The sequence below is a fragment of the Micromys minutus genome (assembly GCF_963924665.1).
Source record: "Micromys minutus genome assembly, chromosome: X".
In the NCBI taxonomy this organism is placed as follows: domain Eukaryota; kingdom Metazoa; phylum Chordata; class Mammalia; order Rodentia; family Muridae; genus Micromys; species Micromys minutus.
The window spans coordinates 94,686,190-94,709,377 of record NC_137970.1 but is presented as its reverse complement, the minus strand read 5'-3'; the positions used below and the strand labels follow the sequence as shown (position 1 = coordinate 94,709,377).

The window sequence follows — 23,188 nt, the reverse complement described above, 5'->3', positions numbered from 1 at the left end:
CACATTGATGATAGGATAAACTGTGTGTCAAGTGTCATGTTGACGACTGGTATGAATTTCCTCATTTACCCCTCACCTGATGATTCCACTAGAAAGAAAGTGTCATGCTGTTAATCCACTGAGGGGACTGAGACAAAGCATACTTGGACAATTTTTGAAAGCTCTTGGCTGCAAATGGCAGACCAGGAATCCTCACTCAAAGCAGATCTACAGGTTGGTTGGTTTTAAATTCTTTTTGTTGTTGCTCTTTTTCCAGTGCTTTCAAGGCAAGGCCTATGACTGCTTTGAAGTAGCTTTGCATCCTAGTCCATCCTTGAAGTTATGGTGGCCCTCCTGTATCAGTCTCCCAAGTGCTGAGATTACAGGTATGCATCAGTAGGTCTGGCCATTTCTGGTGTTAAAGTCTACCAAATATTGCCTCTAATATATAGACCTCTGTTTATAGATTCCTCAGAGGGTGGGGCAAAAGTCCATGAAATACAAACTTTCAAGCAGGACCACATATTGTGGAAGCTAGGCTTGAGTGACTCATTGAGTGGAGTCTGGAACATCTGAGCTCCTAGAAAGCCCTGAGGTCCTGAGTAAGGAATCATCCTCAGTGATCCAGGGGAAGCTTATGTTGCCATTTGAAGTAAATGTTATTGAAACTAGAAAGGACTCTGGGGGTCAGTTACTCTAGTGACCTTATTTCACAAATGGGAAAAGGTGAAGCTTAAAGAGGAGGTGGCTGGCACCATAAGGGGTTTATAGTAGCAGAATAAGGGGGATCTGATCAGGGCTTGCCTTCCTTTCTTCCTTCCCTCTTTCTTCTTTTCTTCCTTTTCCTTTGAAATATTTATCCCCTAGATGAAAGGATTACTTAAAGGCAAACTGGAGATTTCAACATCTCAGTTTGAAACAATGGAAATAAACACCACATCTGTATCCTGCCCCCCTCCCCATTAATTGGAAAATACAGTCACAGTTCTCAGACTATGCATGTTTTCAGGACACTTTTCATCAATAATGTCAGAGAATCTGGTTGTCCTCACTAATTTTAAGCTCAGAGATTAAATGTAACCCCAAACAACCTCACTCTCCTTAATAACCTATCATTGCCTTAACAGTCACAAATGCATTGAACCTTCTTTGGCAGTATTTATATTTCCTGGGCAAAGGCGTTCCATATATTTACTTCCCACAGTGTAAAGTGGCCTTGACTTTGACTTGCCTGGAATTTCTCCCTTTTAAGGGTCCATAAAGGAACCCCTATCATAGCAAAACAGCCCCAGCAGAAAAGATCATTTCCCCTTTGCTTTTATCATGGTGACTTTAAAAGTCTCACCACCTACTTCAGATTCAGGAACCCTGATTTTAGCTGTACTTTAGCTGGTAAACAGCTGGTGACGGGCTATGATCTAGGCAGCATGATAGAGCTCTTTTACCTGCTTTCTCTGAACTCCGAAGCCAAGGTGGACAGCTGTCTCACTGCACAAGCTGTCAGGATGACTGAGTGGTAGATAGATAGATAGATAGATAGATAGATAGATAGATAGATAGATAGATAGATAGATAGATAGACAGACAGACAGACAGACAGATAGATAGATAGATAGATAAAAGAAACAAAAAGTCCTGCCCCTGGGACTAGGGTCCTATTCAATAGGAGGTAGAAAGGAATATTTTAGCAGAAGGGGACAGACCTTGATGGACACTATCTAGGCTGCAGTGGCAGTTTGTAAGGACAGTCAGAACTTCAGAGCTAAGAATAACGAGACCTCCTTTGGGTTTATCATATTAATACATTTTGGACTACATTGTATTAATGGGCTATGTGTTAGATAGTCTGCTATTGAAAAATTCTTTTCTTGTTTTTTTTTTCCCTCATACAACTTTCTGTCCCATTGAACTTGAAAAGGTTGTCAAGACACAAGTGTTTATTTGCTCTTGCCTCAGCTGAAACAACGAATGGAAAGATCAAAGTGCCCAGCACATGTTTGCTTGACACCTAGAGCTATAGAATCCAAGGGACTTAGTGCTGGCTGAGGTGCAGCTGATGATGGAGTCCTTCAGTGCTGTGGACTTCCTGCTACAGGTAAATGAACAATCCTCTCTCTTCCAAGGGACTGGCAATTTTGCCCATTTTACCAAGATTCTTTTTCCAAAACACATAACTGAGGTACAGCTGCAAAGATGCGTGTTAAAAATAAAGGAGAGGTTATTCGTTGAGGTGGCCATTGCTGAGGAGAGTAGCCAGCTCCTCAGAATGTGAGGAGCTCTCCCCCTGACTTGCCTGTCACCCTCCTGACTCCTCACTCTTCCCCACCTGAAATGCAAATGGTGTTTTAAATCATAGCATTTATGTGATATTTTCCTTATCCTTGCATGAGATCCCAATTAAACAGTTCCTGCCTACGTGGATTCTACAAATAACTAAATTGTTTCCTTACTCTTTCTTTTTCAACAAAGGTCAACTAATAAAACACAGTAGCGATTGTTTGGGGACTCTGGGAATGTGAGAGAAGTGAGCTTTCCTTCTACTTCTGTGAGTGCTGCTCTCATTTGGATCTCCCTGTCTCTCTTTCTCTTTCTCTGTATGTCTGCCTCTTGTGTGTTCTGTCTGTCTTTCTGATGTGATACAAAGACATTGGTTTACATAATCAAGATCTTTTGGTCCATAACAATATATCACATTTTCCTTACAAAATATTTCTGAGGCTCCTAATACTCAGCCCAGTATCCAGCATGATCTGTGACTGTAGTCCTACCTTATGACAGCTGCATACTACGTCTAACTTTATACGCTTTACAGTTTCTAAAGCACTTGAAGTTGGTAGTCCTAGGTCCTTTTTCCCTCTCAGCTACTCCATAATGGGCAATCTAGCATTGGTTGTTTTACTCATCTTGGTCTTAGTTTCTTTATCTACAAAGTGGGGACAACAACACCTGAGCTGTACATTTTAAATGAGCATTATGAAGATCAAATTAGCAAATTACAGAAAAGGTGTTTCAGAAACTGTGATGTATATATAGTTAGATGTAATATATAGGATTTAAACTCAGGAATTTGGCTTTAGATCACAACCACACTTTCTATATTGTTTACCTGGGTTTTATAACATATATTTCCCCTGTCCCTCTTCGTTTTTTCTTATCTTTATTAAAATATTATTATATCATCTTTTTCTCTCCAACCCCTCCTTCATGACCTCTATTTCCTCTCAAATGTATGACCCATTTCTCTTTAGTTATGATTGTTTTACACACACACACACACACACACACACACATATGTAAACACAATGTGCTCAGTTCATATAATGTTTTCTGTATGTGTGCTGGATAGTTTCATATCAAGTGGACACAAACTAAAGTCATCTGAGAGGAGTAAACCTCAATTAAGAAGATGTCTCTATAAAAATCAAACTGTAGGCAAGCCTGTAGGGCATTTTCTTTATTAGTGATTGATGGAGCAAGGCCCAACCCATGGTGAATGGTATCATCCCTAGGCTGGTGGAAGTCCTAGGTTCTATAGAACACAGGTTGAACAAGCGATGTTGAGTAAGTAACTAAGCAACACCTCTTCATGTTTTCTGTATCAGCTCCTGCCTCCAGGTTCCTGCCCTGTTTGAATTACTGTCCCAACTTCTTCCAGTGATGGACTGTGATGTCAAGGTGTAAGCTAAATAAACCCTTTCCTCCCCAACTTGCTTTTTGGTCATAGTGTTTCATCATAGCAGCAGAAACCCTAAGACAGTATTATACAATTTCAGGACTATACACTTGGTATTGATTAACCAATAAAAGGATTCATTCCTGGGAAACACTAATTCTTTCTGTCTCACCAGTACTGGGGCCCTTTAGGATTAATCCTTTTTATGATAGCATTCCTATGGGTGCCACCATTGTTCAGATTCTGTTAAGGCAGCCATATTTTTGAGGTATCATGGGAATAACATCTTTCTTCTTTTGCTGAGGCAAGGTTTTGTTGAATACCCTAGGTTAAACTCATGACCTTTCTGCCTCAGCCATCTAAGTGCTAGGGTTATAGGCATATGCCACTCTGCTTTTATTTTTTGCTGTGTCCAGTGGAAGAACATTGATCATTGCAGAAAGGATACATTCCTATTTATTACATGCTTATTATGTTTTCAAACCTCACCTAGAATATTGATGTTACAGCAAGTTGGTATGTAACTGTGAACTGTGAAATGAGAATGAAATCCCCAAATGCATAAAATTTGGCAGTAGTGTTATATGTATACAATAAATGCATAATTCTATATAATGTAGTTGTTTTATATAGTATGAGTATGTACTAAAATAACTATATGATATAATAAGTATAAATAAGAATTGATCTTTTTTTCAGACTTCAAAAATTTTAATTTCTGAACTATTGTATTGAATAAAAGAAGCTAAAATTGCAATATAACCTGCTCAACACATAAGACAAAAATCAGTATATGTAAACTATAAACTCATTTAAAATGACGATGGATCCCTCTTGTGTGTCCATTAAAGAAGTAGATAATCAAAACACATGGAGTACTAACACTCAGAAACTGTACTTGGTAGTAGACAGCGCATCTAGTAGATTTATCACATCTGATTTATGGGGGCTTTTTGATTTATGAAATGGTGCTTTTTTATTTATTTCGGGTACATTTTTTAAGGTGATCATTTTTTAAAAAAAAATTGGAGATCTAGAAAGTCTCCCTAATATAATAAAAGGATATAATGAAAGCACAGGATATGATCCTCAAAGTGTGGTAAAACTCCATGTTTCTTTTCCCCTTGTCCTTTCTGTGGTTTCTTCTCTCTTTTTTTACCCTTCCTTCTTCTCCAGGCCAGGGGATATACCAGGGCTTTGCACCTGCTAGGCAAGTGCTACATCATTGGGCTACATCCTCAGCCTTGATTTCTGCTCAACATAGCCAATTTTATTCATATATGTTTTTGAATCATTTTTTTCGAGAACACTGATCATGAATGAAATTGACATTTAACTTCTATACTTACTAAAAGGTTGAGTACATTTGAAAATTGTATTGGGGTACTATAACTTATAAATGTGACATAATTCAAGAAAAAGAGATACCAAAAAATAGAAACAAAAGTAACAGGCTCTATGGTATTGCTTTGATATTGCTTTCTGGTGGGAAGGAGGTTGAAAAGATGATGGAACTGACCACATTAAGAAGTTCAAATTCTCATCTTGCATTATCTTTGATGAAGCAGTGTTATTTGTCCTCACTTCCCACATCTACAAAATGAGGAAGTTGGATTAGAAGTACTTGAATAGACCTCCAAAATTATGATACGTGTAAACGGGCTCTATACCTTTAGCCTTTGTTTTGCTCAATCTTGACTATAAATCAACAGGTGATAAAATGTTAACAAGTTAGCTCTGGGGACACTAAAGGCTCATCCTTATTACCCATGGTTTCCAAAACTGCATCCCTAATTGACTTGCTGTGGCATTTTTTTTTTCTAACACCTATTTAAGACTGACAGGGTTGTCATTTTCATACAGAGTGCCACTGGGCAGCAAGGAAAGCCAAGAGCAGTAGAGTCAGGTTAAGAAGTCATCTTAGAGAGGTGCCAAAAGTTAGGAGCCAGACTGCATTTCCAGTTCTACCACAAGCTGTGGGACCTTACGATAGTCACTTAGCCCCTGGACTCCTCAGTTCTCTTTTCTGAGAGTCATGCCTTTAAATATAATCTATAAGAAAAACAGCAGCAGCCTTGTATAATAATGAGAAGATGAAGCTGGTGGAGCATGAATATCTTGGGATATGAAAGAAAAAAAGCACACTGTTTTTGGTCATCACCCAGGTTTTAGCCTGTTAGAGACAGGCTGCTCAGAGAGCAAGGCCAGCGGACAGAAAGACAGGAGCAGAAGCGGCTTGCATTGTCCGCAGGGTCCTAAGCAGCAGCCTCCCCAGTGAATTTATGGAATTACATGGTTAACCTTTGCTCTGGAGAGAAGGGAGACTGAAATGAGGTAAAAGTCACCTTAGCAAAATGTCTCTGTTAATCTTTTCCATATTACCTCCTTTTGCTCTTTCCAGTATGACTCAGGCAAGTAACATTCAAAGGGGGAAAAGCCATCTATGCAAAAGGAAAGGCTCTGAGCATCCATGCTGCAGGTATCACCCGAAACTGAAGAACTTACAAAATCTGTTCCTGATGAGAAAGTTCTAACCACATTTTTCTCCTTGATTGTGTGAAGATTTCTAGGTGCACTTTCCTTCTCTGCCCCTTCCAAAGTATTTAAAAAAAACAGATTTATATCTGAAAGAATTTATTCTTTCCTTTAATCCAGAAAATGCCAATGTTATCACACCGCCCTCTGTGCTGCTTTATCCAAAGCACTTTGATCCTTTATCCAAAGCAACATGGGCAGTAAGAAATTCATCCTCAGTTCTAAAACAGTAAATAAGGAAGGATTATAGCCTAAGAAATCCCACTTAATTGTGGCATGGTTGAGGACTAGCAGTATATATTGCCTGACTTTATAATGCATCATGGAAATTCTCCCTCTACCTTTTTGATTCCCTTATTTTTGAGTCTCTTATACTCAAGGTAGCCTTCTCAGTATTCAAAGGTTGCCCCATCCAGCTTGTTCTCATCTATACAATCACAGGGGAGATGAGCTGCTTTGCAGGGCTTGGAGAATGGCTAGAGACAGGAAAAAAGTCCCTTGATCAGTTCAATTTTGAGATCTGTATTTTCAACCCCCTCACCATTCTGTGTTAATAGTAGCTACCAATAAACTTGGTTCTTACTATATGCCGCACATCATGGTAAATGTTATGCATCAATGATCTTCCTAGTTAATATTCACAGCATCTGTGCATCATGTTTACTTTTTATCCATCCTTATGTCACAGAGGTGTTAAGTCGTTTATTAAGGTCAGGCCACTGGTAATAAGACAGTCCAGATTCAAATCCTTGTAGTCCATTTTAGAGCTACAAATTGTCTGTTAAGGGCTCCCAAATGGAATAGGAGAAACAGCCTTCTACTAAGGAAGGTTCAAACAACCCTTTGTCACAAAAATGTAAGGGAGGAAACCACAAGAACCATGAATGAGTGGCATGAAAACCTGGGTAGTTCCATGGCATTTTTAGCCAGGGGAAAGTGCTGTTTTGCTCTCCTCATTGTTTTTTCTTTGTTTGTTTGTTTTTTATGTCCTTGTGTTCCTATATGCCTATAGGCTATAGAATGAAGAATCGAGGACAGTGGGTTGGTTCTGGCAGAAGCCAGGGGGCCAAAAGACATCCAGAATACCAATTACAGAGCGTAGACTAAACTCTTGTATACTGGAGCAGTTGCCTAGACTCAGAAATGTACCAGAAGTGGGGTTCTATCTGGCTTTCACCATCTTTAGGGCAAAGCATTAAAAGAGTTATTAAGGACTTAGTGATACCAAGAGGTGGAAAGGACTCAGAGAAGATGTATGAGCAATGCTTGTGTGCACAGCAGTGCCTACTGGGAAGGAGAATGCATAGAACAGTTTTTACTCAGTTCCTCAGGCTCAGGAAAAATGCTTACTTACTAATGCAATCTCAATAGAAATGAAACAGCAAGGAGATCCTTAAATTATTTTTGCTACTTTTTCTGATACTACTCAGTAGGCAGACCCATTTCTAGAGAAGTTCTAGGTCCTGCATGCAGAGCCAGTCCACTGTGTACTTAGCCAGTGTGTTTTGTTCTTTTGAATCATTTACATAGGAGAAATGGATACATTCTGGGCCTTTGGGAAGTTGGTATAGTTGTATATATATAAACTGTTTGGCTAGCCTCTGTCTCTGTCTCTCTCACACACACATGCGCGCACACACACACACACACACACACACACACACACACACACACACACACCATAAAGATGAGTCAGATTGAGATTAAATACATATTGAATTAGAAAAATATATATACTTTCTTTGGGAGAGGAAACCATAGGTCTTCCTTTGCAATTTTACCTTAGGTTATGCAGAGATATGCAACTCACAGAGTTTCTTAGTAGTTTTTGCTGCCAAGAGTTAAACTGGATGTGCAAACTTGGATGCATGGGTGAGAGATGTTTGAGGTTAGCTCGGTGGGCTGGAAATATGAGGGGGTGTTGTGATGGGTTTCTTGGCAGAAAAAAATAATCTGTGGTTTGAAGAAGAACTTAGAACTGTAGAAAGGCTCAGAGAACAGCTGTTCAGGAAGGAAATCTGGTTTCTGAAGTGACAAGTGATTTCAGTTTTCAAAAGAAAGTAGGTTTCTGTTTTTAGGACACAAGCTCAAAATATCTTAAATTAATGATGATATCAGTAATGACAACCAGTGAGTGGTGGACACTATTGTACATGTTTTATATAAATTTGTGACTTTATTTCAAACTCTCAGCAATGCAGTAAGGGTTATTATTATTACCATTCGTAACTGGGGAATATGAGGCATGATAAAGTAAAGTAACTTGTTCAGTGTTTCATAATAAGTGAAGGAAGTTGGGATGAGGAAAGGTAAGTGATAACTAGGTAGAAATAGTATCTGCCAGATTTGTGATTTAATAATTTGATCACAAGAATTAACAGTGTGGGCTAGGACAATAAACTTGAATAAAACTTTCTAGATACAGAACAAAGGTTGGGGGATTCCACTTGGATGGTATTTCCTCAGCTAGAAATGAAGGGAGCTAGTAAGACACAGTGATAGGCTGTCAATGATCAAAGTCTCAGATATCATACAGAAGGACCTTTCTACTTTAAAAATGATAGAAACTAGAACCAGAGATGTAGAGGTTGGTTCACAGTGATCAAGGCAGTTGATGTCAGACCTGAGACTATAACTGGGTATCTGTCTTAACTCCTGGTCCATTACCCACTCTCATAAATCTCTGTTCTTCTTTTATTGTTTCCCAAAACCATAGAAACATGGGATTTAAAGTGATATATCTAGGGGATGGTCTTAATTTATACTCTAGGCCTTTACTTAGAAACCAATCACCATGGAGTAGTTATATAGCATTCACAAAGTTTTAATCAAGAACGGGTTCTATAGGCACCCCATTAACATCAAAGGCTTTGTTTATTAAATTTCTCATACGTGGATGGGTAAGGAAATGTTCCATATTTGTTGATTGGCTAAATATGTCAATGATGTTTTTCTTTCAACTTAAAAGTTAGGAGCTACCTATGGGGATTCTTGGTTAGCAAAATTCTGACACTAGATGTTGTTTTCTCTGCCTCAAGGGAACTAGCAAACAGACTATTTACTGTTGAAACACTTAAAATGTGAGGGGACTGAACATGACTGAAGTCTAAAAATAGAATACGGAATTGTTCCCTTGTTTACTATTTTAATGAGAAACACGATTTTAGTTGTGTCCTGCTCTTGTCTCTGGAAATGGGGTTATGATGAGAAGACATACTGCTCTCACTCTTACTCTGGCAAGATATCAATAGGTTGCGAGTAGTCCCTAATGATGGGGTGTGACTAAGGTAGTTTATGTCTGTCTGCAACTTCAAGCAAATAAGACTACACGTTTCTTTTGTACATTGGCTTAAGGATCTAAGCCTGTCTCTTGAAATATAGGAGATGTTATCCTAGGCGATTCTTCAGAGATTCTTAACTTATATAGTGTCTCCAATTTGTGGAGATTATATATGAGAACCCAGGCAATTTCTCCAAAGCAAGCCCCCTCAATAGACTTTTTCTGATCAGCCATATATGTGTGTGTATGTATGTATGTATGTGTGTGTGTGTGTGTGTGTGTGTCTGTGTGTGTGTGTGTGTGTGTGTTTATGTATGTTAACAATCCTATGCTAACATTCTGCCCTTGCCTATACCTCACCATTGCCTGATGGAAGGTTAAGTTGAGGTGGCATTTACCTAAGAAAAACAACTGTATAAGGTGTTGTATATATAACATTATTATGTGATATGTGCACAGGTGATAGAGTTCTATTATGCTGGTATACCTTAATGTTTTGCTAAGAAAATAAGACCGATGGGTTTTGTTCCTTGCCCTGAGTATAGCTTTGCTCTTTTCTCTCCATTTTTCACTAGTTATAATGACTAGTTAACAGTTTTCCCCAAACCAATAATTAGCTGCTAAATGAAGTATAATGTATATTGTGGTATAGAGGTCAGAGACATGTGTCTTCCACATTCAGCTACCTTAGGAACTACAGAAGGTATCCTGTGTCTTTCAGGGTAGGTTAAAAATAGGATTTGTATATGTTGAGAACTTTGGAACATAGCGATTGTCAAAAGCTTCACTATTCCTTATTAAACCTCCCTGTCTAAGGCCCCACATATGTGATGTGTCCAGCTCCTATAATCATTTAAGATTTCACCTCCATTTGAAATTGAGTAAGGCTCTGGAGGCTGGAAATTCTCTTGGCGCCACCACAGAGCCAGCCATGTAACCTTGAGCTAGCTGCTTATGAATTTTGAACCACTTATGATTTCTATTTTGGATAAAATTGGAGTGAAAGGGTCTCACTTCTGGAAATGTACTGATACCTTGGAATGTAACATATAAGATGCTGTGGACAATGGTTTCCATGTGGTACAGTGGAGTGGCCATTATTATGTCAGCTCTTGGTTTTCATTTGTTTATTACAACTATGTGGAGGAAGGCCACAATGAATGCTACAGTAAGTAATTACAATACATCCATTTTAATAAACAGACTGACATTTGCCATGACGTCTAGCTCATAACATATTTAAAGAACCACCATTGGCTAACAAGCAAAGATAGGAAGATACACAGTAAAAATGAAAACTATTTCCCTGTTTGTACTTGCCATCGCAGAGCTGTTGCTGTATTTGTTCCAGGGACTAGAAGGCCAGTCTCTTAGATTTCTGAAGTCTTATCCTAAATTTTCATGTTGACAGCCAAACTTGTTAATGGTTACATGGATCAATAATAGATCGATTACCCAGAGAAGCAACATGCACAGACACATACACACACACACACACACATGCATATATAGTACAATACTTGGTACTTAGTGGATGTTTAATAGATTTCAGTCTGAATCTGCACATTTTAGTTTATACTATCAGGATTTATTAAATATATGATTCTCAGATTTAGTTTATGTTATTATTATCATTCACAAAGCTTGCTGAACAGGCTTAAACTATATATTTTCTGATTCATACATTTGGGGTAAAGACTAGAAATTCATCTTTAAGTCAGCATCTCTGGTGATTCTGATGCAAATGACCCAATCCAAGACACAATTTTAAACAAATCAATGAGTAGCTTTGGATATTGCAGAAAGGTTAGTTGAGGTTCTATAACAGGTTCTGTGTCACTGCAAATGTCAGAGGTCTGTCTTAAGTTTACAATTCACCCACGCAAAGAACACCATATTAACACCTTTATCCGTATACTTACCTCTCTGTGGGTTGAGTCCTGATCTCTACCTGCTTTATCTATTGCCTGAGCTGTTTAGGATAACATAAAAAAAATGAACCATATTTGCATCGAGTAATTGTGATCGGCAGACCATGGATAACTGAAGAGGGTGGGAAGGAGGTTTATCATAACAATTTTTAAAGGCTTAAAAAACTGCTCACTTACAAATGGATTTTACTTCTGAAAGTTTCCCACGTTAACTACTAATAATCCTAATATCAGTATTATCCATGGCAACAAACAACCATGCATAAAGCAGGCAGCAGGCTCACTTCATCAGAAGAGCGAAACTCCATGGGTCAAATGGCACTAAAATCTTCAAATATAGATAAAATCGTAGTGAATAAAGAAGCAAAGTTTACTATTGAGGACAAATATGAAGAAAGAGATAGTGTGTGTTTCATTAACCTTTTTTTTTTTTCCACCAAAGGTCTCCTATAACCTTCTCAATGTTCACCATCCAATTTTTGCTCAACTTCCTTTGGCAGATAGCTGTCTTATTCTGGGTCACTTACCTGCCCTGGATATCTTCTTCTGAGGATTCTGCAAGGTAATAGGTGTTAGCCTGAGTAAATACTTCTGCTTAAATGTGAGTGGGTAAAAATTATTTAGCTCATTCCTTTCCAAACAGCACACTCAGATTATAGTACACCTTTCAAATGCAACAATACAGATAAGTAAATTTATTAAATTAAAGGCTAAAGGCAGACTGTTAAAATGACAATATTTGATGGGGTGCTATGCATTGTATCAGTTTTAATCTTCAAATATCATTGGCTATTCTTTTAATGTCTTCCTTGGGTCAGTCCTCAGCTAAGATACGTTCAGAAGCAACATTACACTTCTTCCCTCACTGTGAGTACCTGAAAATTGAGTGGATTTTTCAGTCTCTTCTTGAAAAAGATAGAATTATGTTGTACTTTTTGTTTCCCGTCCTGTTTAAGAGAAGCCAGGCAGCTGAGGAGCAGTTGTTACATTGCCTCCTTCTGGCATGTCTTGACCCAGAGAAGCAAAGTGGAAATAGAGTTGGAACTATAAACCAACCTTAGATCTCTTTCTAAACAGGGCACTGTCATTCTGACTCATGAACTACACTCTCGCCCTGTAGCTCACCATTTCCCATTCCTATAAAAACCAACTCTAAGCAAATGTTCTCAATGGACATCTAATGACAACTATCTGGCTGAAATAAACATGAGATTATTGGGGACTGAGACATATGTGACTCAGAATAAAGCAAATATATCTCTTGCAGACTTTGTTTCATTAGACAAAGATGATAAAATTGTGACCCAAAGAACCTTTATTTTGATAAATACAGTCTCTCAACTTTGGACTTTTTTTTTTTTTTTTGTTTAAAGTGTGATTTGAGGACCATGAGCATTAGTATCACCTAGGTACTTGCTAGAAATGAAAAGTCTTGGGCCCATAGCTAACTTTTAAGTCCTAATCTTTAATATGCTTTTGAGGTATATTGTACATGCATGAAAGGTAGATAAATACGATTTTGTACTGAATTGTGCCCCGTATGGTAAGAGACCATCACCAGCACTGTTTCCTGCCTTATCTATGCTCCTTTGACTTTTACAAACAAGCTAAACTAGTGTTGCATTGAGGATAACTGCTCAAAAAGCAAGTGACAATTGGGCACCAAGGAGGAGGGCCATCATTTATTTCACTAATGTGCAGTGTGAGTCCAGAAGACAGTAGGATGGTTCCTTCCATTGGGAATGGGGCCAGAATGCATGATTGAGCCAATGTAAGAGAAGGCTAGAGGGAATGAGAAGGAGCTGTGTCCTAGCTAGGTGCTGAGTGCACACAGTGCGTCACTGGCATGCAGTTCCACAGGCCATTCCAAAGGAGAGAAACTTTCTGCATGAGACTCAGCTTTCCTACCACCCTCGTCTCCTCAATGACTTTCCTTTGGTACAACGCATCTTCTGCCATTGTTCATGTACAGTTCCAGACTTTACAACAGATACATCAATAAAATGAAACCCTGTGTATTTGGGCTGCTTCCCAAAATTGTCCCCAAATTTTTCAGGTTTTGCACAGAGAAACTGAGCCTATGGTTTTTTACTTTGATTTGGGTAAAAAGCCAATATAAGTATCATATCCTAAGAGCCCCCCCCCCTCCAAATTTGAGTATCGTCCTTTGCAATTGAGACATGATGCTTTTTATACTCCCAGATTTTAAAGTTAATCATTCCCTGTTATGCATTTCAATCCTTCCTTCTTCCACTTTAGGTTATATTTCTGCATTTAGGAAAAAGCTGGTATCCCCAAAGTAGTGTAGAGTCCTTAAGGAGAATGAACTAAGAGCAAGACATTGTAACAGAAAAGAAGAAAAACGTAGGCGCTCAGTATAGGAAATAGTCTCTATGTAATGTTAGTGTGGATGGGCCAGTGAGTAGACGATTAGCCACCAGGCAACAGACATGAGCTGGACAGCTAGAGTAAGGAAGGAAATAACAATGCTAAAAGGTGTAGAAATATGAAAAAGACAAATTTTGTCCACATTATCAGTTTGCTAAGCATTAACTCCTTGGGGAGACAGTGTCTTTAACTCTGTGTTGATTCTAGACTTTAACCTGAGACTTTGAAACGGTGTCAGGGGCTTGGATAGTTTCTGAGCAGCTTCGGTGGGGGGGGGGGGTTGGAGCTGCTTTGGTGCATGGACAGCTCCCTTGCTCTGTTGAACTAAACTGTTGTCCCCATTGGTTGCTTTAATGGTGCACTCTCCTGGACATTCCATCTAATTAGTCATAAACTACCAACATGCAAAGGAATTAAGTCAAAATTTGGTTTAATATGATTTTCTTAATCTTCACAGGAGATACAAAGTTTCACAAAGTCTCTTTTGAAATATATCAGTGGTCCCCCACCTAAGAAATCCAAAGGCAAATCATTTGGATAAGGACTTTTATCCTCCTGCTCCAAAGTAATGAATTCTAGCTCCTAAATGTCTAATCATCTCTGAAAATCTTTGTTGTCTTTTAATCCTTAAATCAGTTGTATAAAAATGACAAATCTCCTATGCATAAAGGAAGACAAACAACACCTCAGCACCTTCATTTATTTTCTCAAGCTGTCAAAACAGAAGCAGCCAATCATCTCTGAATACCCAAAGCCACAGAAGTTAAAGATATCTCGGGGGCCAAAATCATTAAAGCAAGTCCCACTATTCACTGAATTTTAGGGACTATGGAGGGAAACATACAATTAAGAAAACAATCTATTGAGGTAAAAGACTGGGCATGTGGAACACTAGTTTCATTTAGAAGAAAAACAAGTTTAAATTGTAGAGAGAGAGAGAGAGAAAATACACAGCCCCATTTTTCAGTAAACACAGATAGAATAACAGAGTAATTCTCTTTCCTCTTTTATTTTTCTGCAAACCCTCCTTTCCCCAATCGCCTTCACTTATTAGATCAATAGGAAGCTGTCTTGTATGAGTGGTAATACACTTTGCAGGAAGCTCACCTTTATAGCCTGCTGATTGCCACCTATTTTTTATGGCCCAAATGAATAGCTTCACCACCCTCCCTCCTCCATTACAAAGTATAGATTAAGAAAAAGTTGATAAACCTTGTGAGAAGGTGACTTAAATCTTTGACTGGCATCACTGAGGGGTTTCCTTTGTGCTTCAGTAGGCTAAGCCAGCTGGCCAAAAGGACCAAGAAAGCTAAGCCAGTGAGCTTCCTGAGGACTAGTTAGGAGACAGAAAAGATGAGGCAGGGCAGCAAAAGTGCAGAGATCCTTCAGCAATGGGGGAGGTGGAGTCAGAGTGGATAATGATTAGGACTTGACAGTCTATAGCAGGGTAAGAGTCTTGATCTCAGGATATCCATCTTAGTTTATAAGCTTAGATGAGGAAGGCAAAGAGTGAAACAAAGCCCAAACAAAGCCCTTGGAATTGCAGAGCTTGTGATCATGAGAGACATTTCTTTTTTAAATGGACCTAAATGGTTAAGTGGCTCCTTCCTGGCAATTAGAGTAATTAGATAATTAGATTGTGACTCTGTGGGTAGGAGATAGAAGCCTGTCTCAGCTAAGTACACTTGGTAGCAAAACAGGATCAGTTATAAAAGGGGCAAGTTCTCAGTTTGCAGGTAGATTTCAAGTCACTTGTAAAAATTAATAGAAAAAAACCTTGCTGTTGATAGGCTAGGTTTAGCTGACAAAAGGGTTTTTGCCTGAGGCTCCTTCCGAGCTTGTATTCCTGTAAGTTCTCCCAGCATCCACACTGTCAGTCCCAGCATCCACCCTGAGCTTCCGTCGACAGATTTTTATTTAAGCCCATGTGTTTAGAGCACAATTCTGTGGTGAATAACCTTTCAGGTTACATTTGCCTTTTCCCTGCTTCATGAAAACGGAACGTAATCCACGAGCACATTTGTTGGTTCTGAAGGTGTACAACAGCAATTTTTGCAATGACAGTGCGGAGAGGGAATATGAGATCTGTGTGCTAATGAGCTGACACTGCAGAGGCTGGGGCGGCGTAGTGTGGAGTGCACTACAAGTGACACAGGAGGGGACTTCAAGGGGGATCAATGGGGCTTCCTGAGGAAACAGGACAGCAAAATCAAACCATGGGACTGAGCAATCTCCTGATATTTCCCTACCCTTGTAAGCCTGAGAATTATCAAATTGGTCTGGTTTATTTTTCCTCCCCTAAATGCTAGATCTGTAACTCACAAAATGGGTGTGCATTGTTTTCCATATGGACTAATCATGTGTGTGCCTTTCTATGTTTATGGATGCATGAATGCTGAACCCATTCTAGTTACAGCGTCATTCTCTCTGCAGTTACCCTGCTAAACTGAAAAGTAAGGCAGCGAACTCTATTAATTCCCATGAAATGGGAACACGTGCTCTAAATCAGATGAGTCTTTCTGAGAAACTTCAATTCTCTTTTGAGCTAAGATCCCAACTGAACCACCTTTCAAAGCCAGGGAGGTTTTTATTAGCCTCTTAAGGCACAGAATGAAGTTAGAGTCTGTCTTAAGCAAGCCTCATGGGGCTTGTGCAGAAAAAAAAAGCTTGCTTGCTAGTAGAGTCTTTAAATAACTGGTACCTTGGAATCCCTATGAGAACGACTTCTGAATACATTGCATTTGAGAAAGGTGACAGTGCAGGGGTAAAGCAGAGAGCAAGGGTGGGTACAGAAGACACTGCTGTCTGTTTACCTCTCACATTTCAGTTTGCCTGCATACCTATGCCCTAGAAAGTACGTGCTTGCCACAGGGTTGAAGATCAAGAGATGAGATCAGCTCTAGCCCCAAAGAAAGCTGAAACAGGGAATTGTGCAGGACAAGGAAGGTTCTTTAGTTGTTGCTAGTCCAGTTCCACAGTGAACTAGATAAGAGGTGCACATAGCCGGATTTGGACTCATCTGAGGTTTAAACTGGAGTTCCCCAGACAGGAAGGCCAGAAGACACTGGGATTATTTGTTTTCTCTGTTGGATTGGGTAATAATCACATGAAGGACTGGCATCTGCAGTCATTTGTTTGGTTCAAGTACTGTTAGAATTCTTAGCTTGTATCTGACATATTTGACTCTTGCTTCCACAAGAACAATAAAGGCCACAGGGCAGGGGGAGGGATGGGGCAGACATCCACAGGGTTTCTCTGCCCTCTTGGATTATTGTTTTCAGAGGCTACAGTTGGACTAAGTATCTTTCTCACACTAAGCCACCAAGCAGCAGCTGCCAGGCGACAGCTTTGAGATCTGACTTTCATTCAGACAATTGGGACTTTCAGACATGACTGTTCCAGGGACCAGAGAAGATGGCAGCTTTTATCCTCTGTCTTCTGAGCTAGTTGTAAAGCCTGAGAGTGCAACAGGCAGCTAGGTACACATCACTGATTTCTAAATTGTTCTCCCGTGTGTGTCCTGGTTTTGCTTATGCTTATATGTATATTTGACGTAACTAAGGAGATTTCTTTTTGGTACTGATTTTCTTGCTGCCTAGTGAATCTTACCCTTTCCCTTACACTTTCAAGTGTATAACTATAACCCAGCCTTGTGAGTAAGTGCTATGATTTGAGAGATTCTAATTAATTGGTTTTCATGTCCCTTCATTGGTCACTTATTGCCCTGAGAGGTAAGGACTTAAGATACCTCAACACCAATGTGAATGATTTATTTACCTGTTTCTAAATCTGAGATTTTTCTTATAGCAGAGATAATTTCCTGACTGTTTTTTCAGGTATGGTTCTGATAGCCGGAGGCCGACTGCTGAGTGTCAGGCCAGTTTGATCAGAAGAACAGGACCCAAAGCTTTGGAAATCAATCATTCCTGAGAAACCAAATGGGCCTTTTAGTCCAGAGCTCATCAGTGGAAAGACAGGGGAGATGAAATATGTATTATCCCTTGTTAAATAATAACAAACCCCGTTGGTTTCATGTATTTGGTTTTAAGTCTGTTCTAATTGATTAGGAAACTGCATTTCAGATTCAGCCTCTTGAGGAGATCACAGTGCAGCAGGATTAAGAATCAGATGTGCCTTGTAAATGCTGAAGAGAGGTTGGGGATTACAAAAGTCAGACAGGAAGTATAGCCAGACATTTTGTAACTTTCACAGTTAACTAAAGTTAATACATTTCTTTTTTTGTCAGTGTTGGAAAACTAAAGAATGTCAAATACAGAGTGTCTCAGAACATGTTCTTAAAAGAATCTGCACCTTCAGCTAAATTTTTTTTTGCAGGCTGATAACTGTTACATTTTTTTGAAAAGTACTTCTTCACTCCACTTTCCCTTCAGCCCAAGTCTTTAAATCCAATGAAATGGACTCTTGAGGTCCTGTTTAAGGATGGCTAGGGATTACATATCTTTTGAGTGGAAGAATTTGAAGAAAGTCATATACAAAGTTAAATTTGAACAGACACAAATACCATTTTTCAAAATGTAATGAAACTTCCAATTTCAACGCACACCATTCCAGAGAAACAAGACATGTTTTGTATTAAGTGGCTTCATTTGAGAGAAACTTTTAGTGAGATAAAGTCAGTTTGGATGAAGAATTCAGTGTTTCTCTCTCACACACACACAAATTCCTTTCAAGTCAAACAAAAGAAAACAAAAACCCTTGTCCAACAAGGTATTAGCTATTTGAGTTCCTGTGATTTTACTGTTAAAATTTCCCCTTCGCAAAGAGATACCTATAGGCACTACTGTAGATTTCAGACAGGGCTTTGGGGCTGATGAAATTCCCCTGTTTAGTATTCGGTTTTCTTGCTTCAAGCCTCTTCCCACAACCAACCTCTTGCTCTAAATTAAGAACTGTGTTGTCCTTAACAATCGTCTCTCTCTCTCTCTCTCTCTCTCTCTCTCTCTCTCTCTCTCTCTCTCTCTCTGTGTGTGTGTGTGTGTGTGTGTGTACACACACTCGAGTTCCCGATGGCACAGACAGGATTGGCTTTCCAAAAAGTCACCTGAGCACTGTCTTCCCTCTTCCTTTCAGGCTGACGTGCATTTATCACTCGCCATCAGTTTGTAGTCTTATCAGTCTCTATCAGAGCTCTCTGGGTAGGACAGAAAGAGGCCAGGGAATCCAGTCTGATCTATGCCTCAAGGTCACTTGTTTGCAGGGTTCACATATTTTGTTCCTGGGTGTCAGGCAGTCACCAAACTCAGCCCATTCCTACCACCAGACAGCTTTGCCACTCAAGTACTGTGTGCCCCGCACTGACTCAATCAAGGAGCTGCTGTTGCTTCTTTTAAAAACCCCTTCCGAAATTTCCCTGAACAACCATTGCTATTTTCTTTCTTGCTTTCTTTTCCCCCAACAGAGAAGGGTGCGGGGGGAGAGAACACCAGTTTAGCAGGGAGGAAAGTGGAAGTTTTGCATCAAACATAATTCACCACAGAGTTTTGCTCACTGCTTTCAGCCCCGCAGCCGAATTCTTCAAGGTTGATTTATGCAACATGAACCCAGGGTTGACTACTGCCTCAGTAGGCTTACAGAGGCCATCAACCCCCCCCCCACCACCACCAGCACACATGTATGCAAAGTCCCATGCATCACAAACAAAATGCAAATGAGGTCCCCTAAGGTACCACAGGGAGCCAACAGCAGATTTACTTACAAGCATTAGTCACAGAAAAACTATTGGAGGAATCCAAGTGGTCTACGTGGTAATTCAGATGGAAGGGCTTCTCAGTGGTGTTCTGGTTGGTGTTGTATAACTGTACAGCAAAGCGGAAAGCGCTGTGCTCCTGGACCGTGTTTCTCATGAAAAGTCCACCTAGAAGCAAAGGCAATCGAGATTCGGCTTGTGTCCCCCCCCCCACACACACACCTTACTTCAGGGTGAGTTTTAAAGTAGCGAACAGGAGGCTACCGGGCTACCTCAGTGTTACTGGGAAGCTGAGCTGATTTTTCTTTTTCAACCTGTGTGTCTTTCAAGACTTGGAAACTCTTGATTTCCACAGTGAAAAAACCTGGGTTTTGTACACGGAGGAAACTAGAAAGAAGGGAGAATGAGAGGAGGCTGCTATAGGGAAAGGATGAAGGATCTAAAAGTGGGACTTGTTTTTTTTCTCAAGCTTGAGTCTGGCCTGAACCCTGACTCCAGCCCCACCCCCACCCTTATCCCCACAGCTGGCTCATTTTTCCCCCCTGGGGTACAAGGATAAGGTGGGAAGAAAAACAATTTTGTTTCCATTGCTGTCCCAATCTTCCCCCATGACAATACAGGGGGTTTAGTTTAAGCAAAGCAACAATTCTAACTTCTCTACTTGCAAATACAAGCGGAGATGGGGAGAACTCCCTTCCGGCTACTGGAGCTGGTCTCCAGACAGACACAGCCGCAATTCATGAATCCTTGGTCTGCGTGACTTCCCTGCTTGCCCGACTCCTTGTATCATCCCCACTTCCCATCCCATCCTCCATCCACACAGCTACTTCCTTGGTCTGGGGGATTCAAAGTGGGTTCCATTTCCTCTAACACTACCCTGTTTCAATGAAACCCGAGACGCGGGACGGGGCGACCTGGGCCCAGGTTATGCATCCTGGCGCGGCCAGACAGGCAGTATCACCCTGGGACAACTTCCAGTGGCTGCAAGCATGCCCTGGCAAAGTCCAGAATAGCGAGCTGAAAAGCCGCGACTCTGTAGCCTCTTGCAGCTTGACTCCCTTGCTCCTTGGTCAGCTCAGAAAACCTGGCCATTCACCCTCATTAGCCCCTGGAGACCCCTTCTCTCATTTCGGATGCTCCCCATACTCCTCAGTTCCTTGCAGCTCAGGTCTCCAAGACCTCAGCTCAGTCCCCCATCCCTAGTCACCGTCCCCAAGCCATGCAGGACAGGGACTCACATTGCGAAAGCCCCAGCCCAACTAGGGTAGTGGGTTTCGAATTCCGAAGAGCCTAGCCCCCTCTGGCTGGCTCTGGGGAGCTTACCTATGCTGATGGTGTTGGGGAATCCTCCGTGAGAATGACCCAAAAGCCCCAGGACTAAAAAGAAGACCGCCCGGAGCACGCTTTGCCCCATTTTCTTCTGCCTGGCTGTGCTACGCCTAAAACGAAGCTGACAAGAGCATGGGCGCAACTCGGGAGTCGTCAAAATAATAATAGAAAAAGAAAAAGAATTCGCCGGCTCTTACACCCCCTCCCCTCAACTTGCTCTCGCTCACGCTCACTCGCTCACTCTTCCTTTCCACCCCACACTAATCCTCCTCCTCCGCCGCCTCCTCCTCTTCTCTTCTCTCTCTCTCTCTCTCTCTCTCTCTCTCTCTCTCTCTCTCTCTCTCTTTCTGCTCTCTGCTCTCTCTCTTTCTCTCTTCTCCTCTCTTCCTCTCCCCTCTCAGGATCTCTCACACCCCCTCCACGCTCCCCCCCACCTCACTTCTGTCTTCACACCAATCTGGAAGGCGGGTTCATTGGCTGCAAGCTGGGTTCCCCAAAGCTATTTGAGAGAGAGAGAGAGAGAGAGAGAGAGAGAGAGAGAGAGAGAGAGAGAGAGAGAGAGAGAGAGAGAGAGAGAGAACAGAGACAGAGAGAGAGAGAGAGAGAGAGAGAGAGAGAGAGAGAGAGAGAGAACAGAGACAGAGAGACAGGCAGAGATGGGCACAGAGACAGAGAGAAACAGAAATAAAACCGGAGCGAAACCAAAATTGTCAAAAACAAAAACAAAAAGCAGGGAAGAAATAAAGAAATAAGAAAGAAATTATAAAGAAAACCAAAGGTCTCCCCCGCCCTCGAAGATGGTGGATCTAAAGAGAGGGGGAGAAAAAAAGAGCTAAAAGCCTCAAAGGCTCAGCTTCGGTGAATTGGGTTCTTCCAATTGGGCCAGTAGGGGGATATTGATCAAAGTTGATCTGACGTGGAATTAAAGCCGCACACCGCTTAGCTCCCCTGCAAACTGCAGCTCTGGACTGCAAAGCCTAGGCGCCGGCGTGTGTCAACACTGGAGATGGGATCAACAGAAATTCACCAGTCCTCACGTGGACCAGACTTTCAAGCTGCAACCGGTTTCCCGTTTTTCAAAAGCTGCAGTGTCTCTACATTTGTATGTGTGTCTTAAAGATGAGGGGTCTTGAGGGGTGGTTAGTGGTTACTCTGGAGTCTTTGTGAAGAGACTCAGAAAAGCAGTTCCCATCACAATGCGCCCTAAGATGCTGCGCATGCCTGGTCTCTGCCGCTCAGCTCAGCCTTTACAGCAGAGAGAGATCCGAGGGCAAGTGAACAACCCCCACCCGCATTCCCCAGTCTCCGCAGCATTGGGAGGTGTGTCCCTCCCTTCCCCCCTCCTCAAGTGCTGAGGCAGGTTTGCCAGCTGCGGGGGCTGTGACTGCTGACTGCTTTGGAGGGTATAGGAAAATAGTATGCTTATGGAGGTGGGAGCTAAAAGGTTAATGAAAAGGACGCTCAGTCCTGCAGACCAAGGAGAGAAGTGTGGGAGTGAGCTGGGATGGGGGTGGGGATTGAAAGTTAAGGTTGGAGGAAACTGCCCCTAGCTGTTTTGCTCCCTTAAGGTTGACTTTAGGTATGGCAACTATTCCCTCCCCCTCACTGAGTGCAGACTTCAGAGATTACCCCGGAGAAAAGAATGTTAGGAACTCCTACATTTCACCCTGGGTCTTGGTGAGAAGTAGCCTCCTTCACAGCCTTTTGTGTATGATCTTCTTGCCCTACACGCTTTTCCATAGCCCTATTCCCCTCTTGGGACAAAAAGGTATCTTCCATCACATCTTTCATTCCTATCTTATAGCTGCTCTTCTGTTTTTCTTTTATCTTCTATTCTGCGGGGATAAAATGAGCCTTTATGGCAGAGCAAAGCAAACTAATATACATGGGAGCAGGGATGAGGGACAGGGGCTCTGCACTCAGTACTCCAGATCTTTGACTTTAGCCATGCACAGAATAGAGCTGAGAATAAATGGCCTCAAAATTGTGGTAACCAGAAAAATAGTTCTCAGCTCTTCCCACAGTGCTGAAAATTCTGACAATGCCTGATCTCTAACTCTGTCATTCATGCAAATCCTGTCTTGATTTTGACAGTCCCTGGTTGGAAGGAAGGAAACTCGAGATCTAGAGGAAATTTCTTCTTCCAGTGGAAGGAACATTAGAGCAATAATGTTAGAAGAGACAAGGCTGGCCATCCTCTTGACAAATGCAGAGAGTGACAGGGTATTACTGGGATCATAGATCAGGACACAGGTCCAGGTTCAAACCTAACTTTCATCATACGTAGGTAGTATGCAAACTTGATCGACTTCAGGGGTCTACATCCTTGTGTTTTTGACTTCAAAATGGAAACATTACGTTTTCTT

At 41.1% G+C, this 23,188-nt stretch overlaps 1 protein-coding gene across 1 annotated transcript in view; it reads right to left on the bottom strand.

Annotated features, from left to right (window-relative positions):
* Window positions 1-20,916, bottom strand: part of GRIA3 (glutamate ionotropic receptor AMPA type subunit 3) — a 257,663-nt gene extending 236,747 nt beyond the window's left edge. Inside the window, exons 1-2 of the mRNA XM_080910407.1 lie at window positions 20,817-20,916; window positions 19,503-19,661 (exon numbers count right to left, since the gene is read on the bottom strand). Coding sequence (XP_080766533.1) covers window positions 19,503-19,661; window positions 20,817-20,907 — 250 coding nt within the window. The 5' untranslated portion in view covers window positions 20,908-20,916. The remainder of the gene's footprint in view (window positions 1-19,502; window positions 19,662-20,816) is intronic.
* Window positions 20,917-23,188: the final 2,272 nt, after the last annotated feature.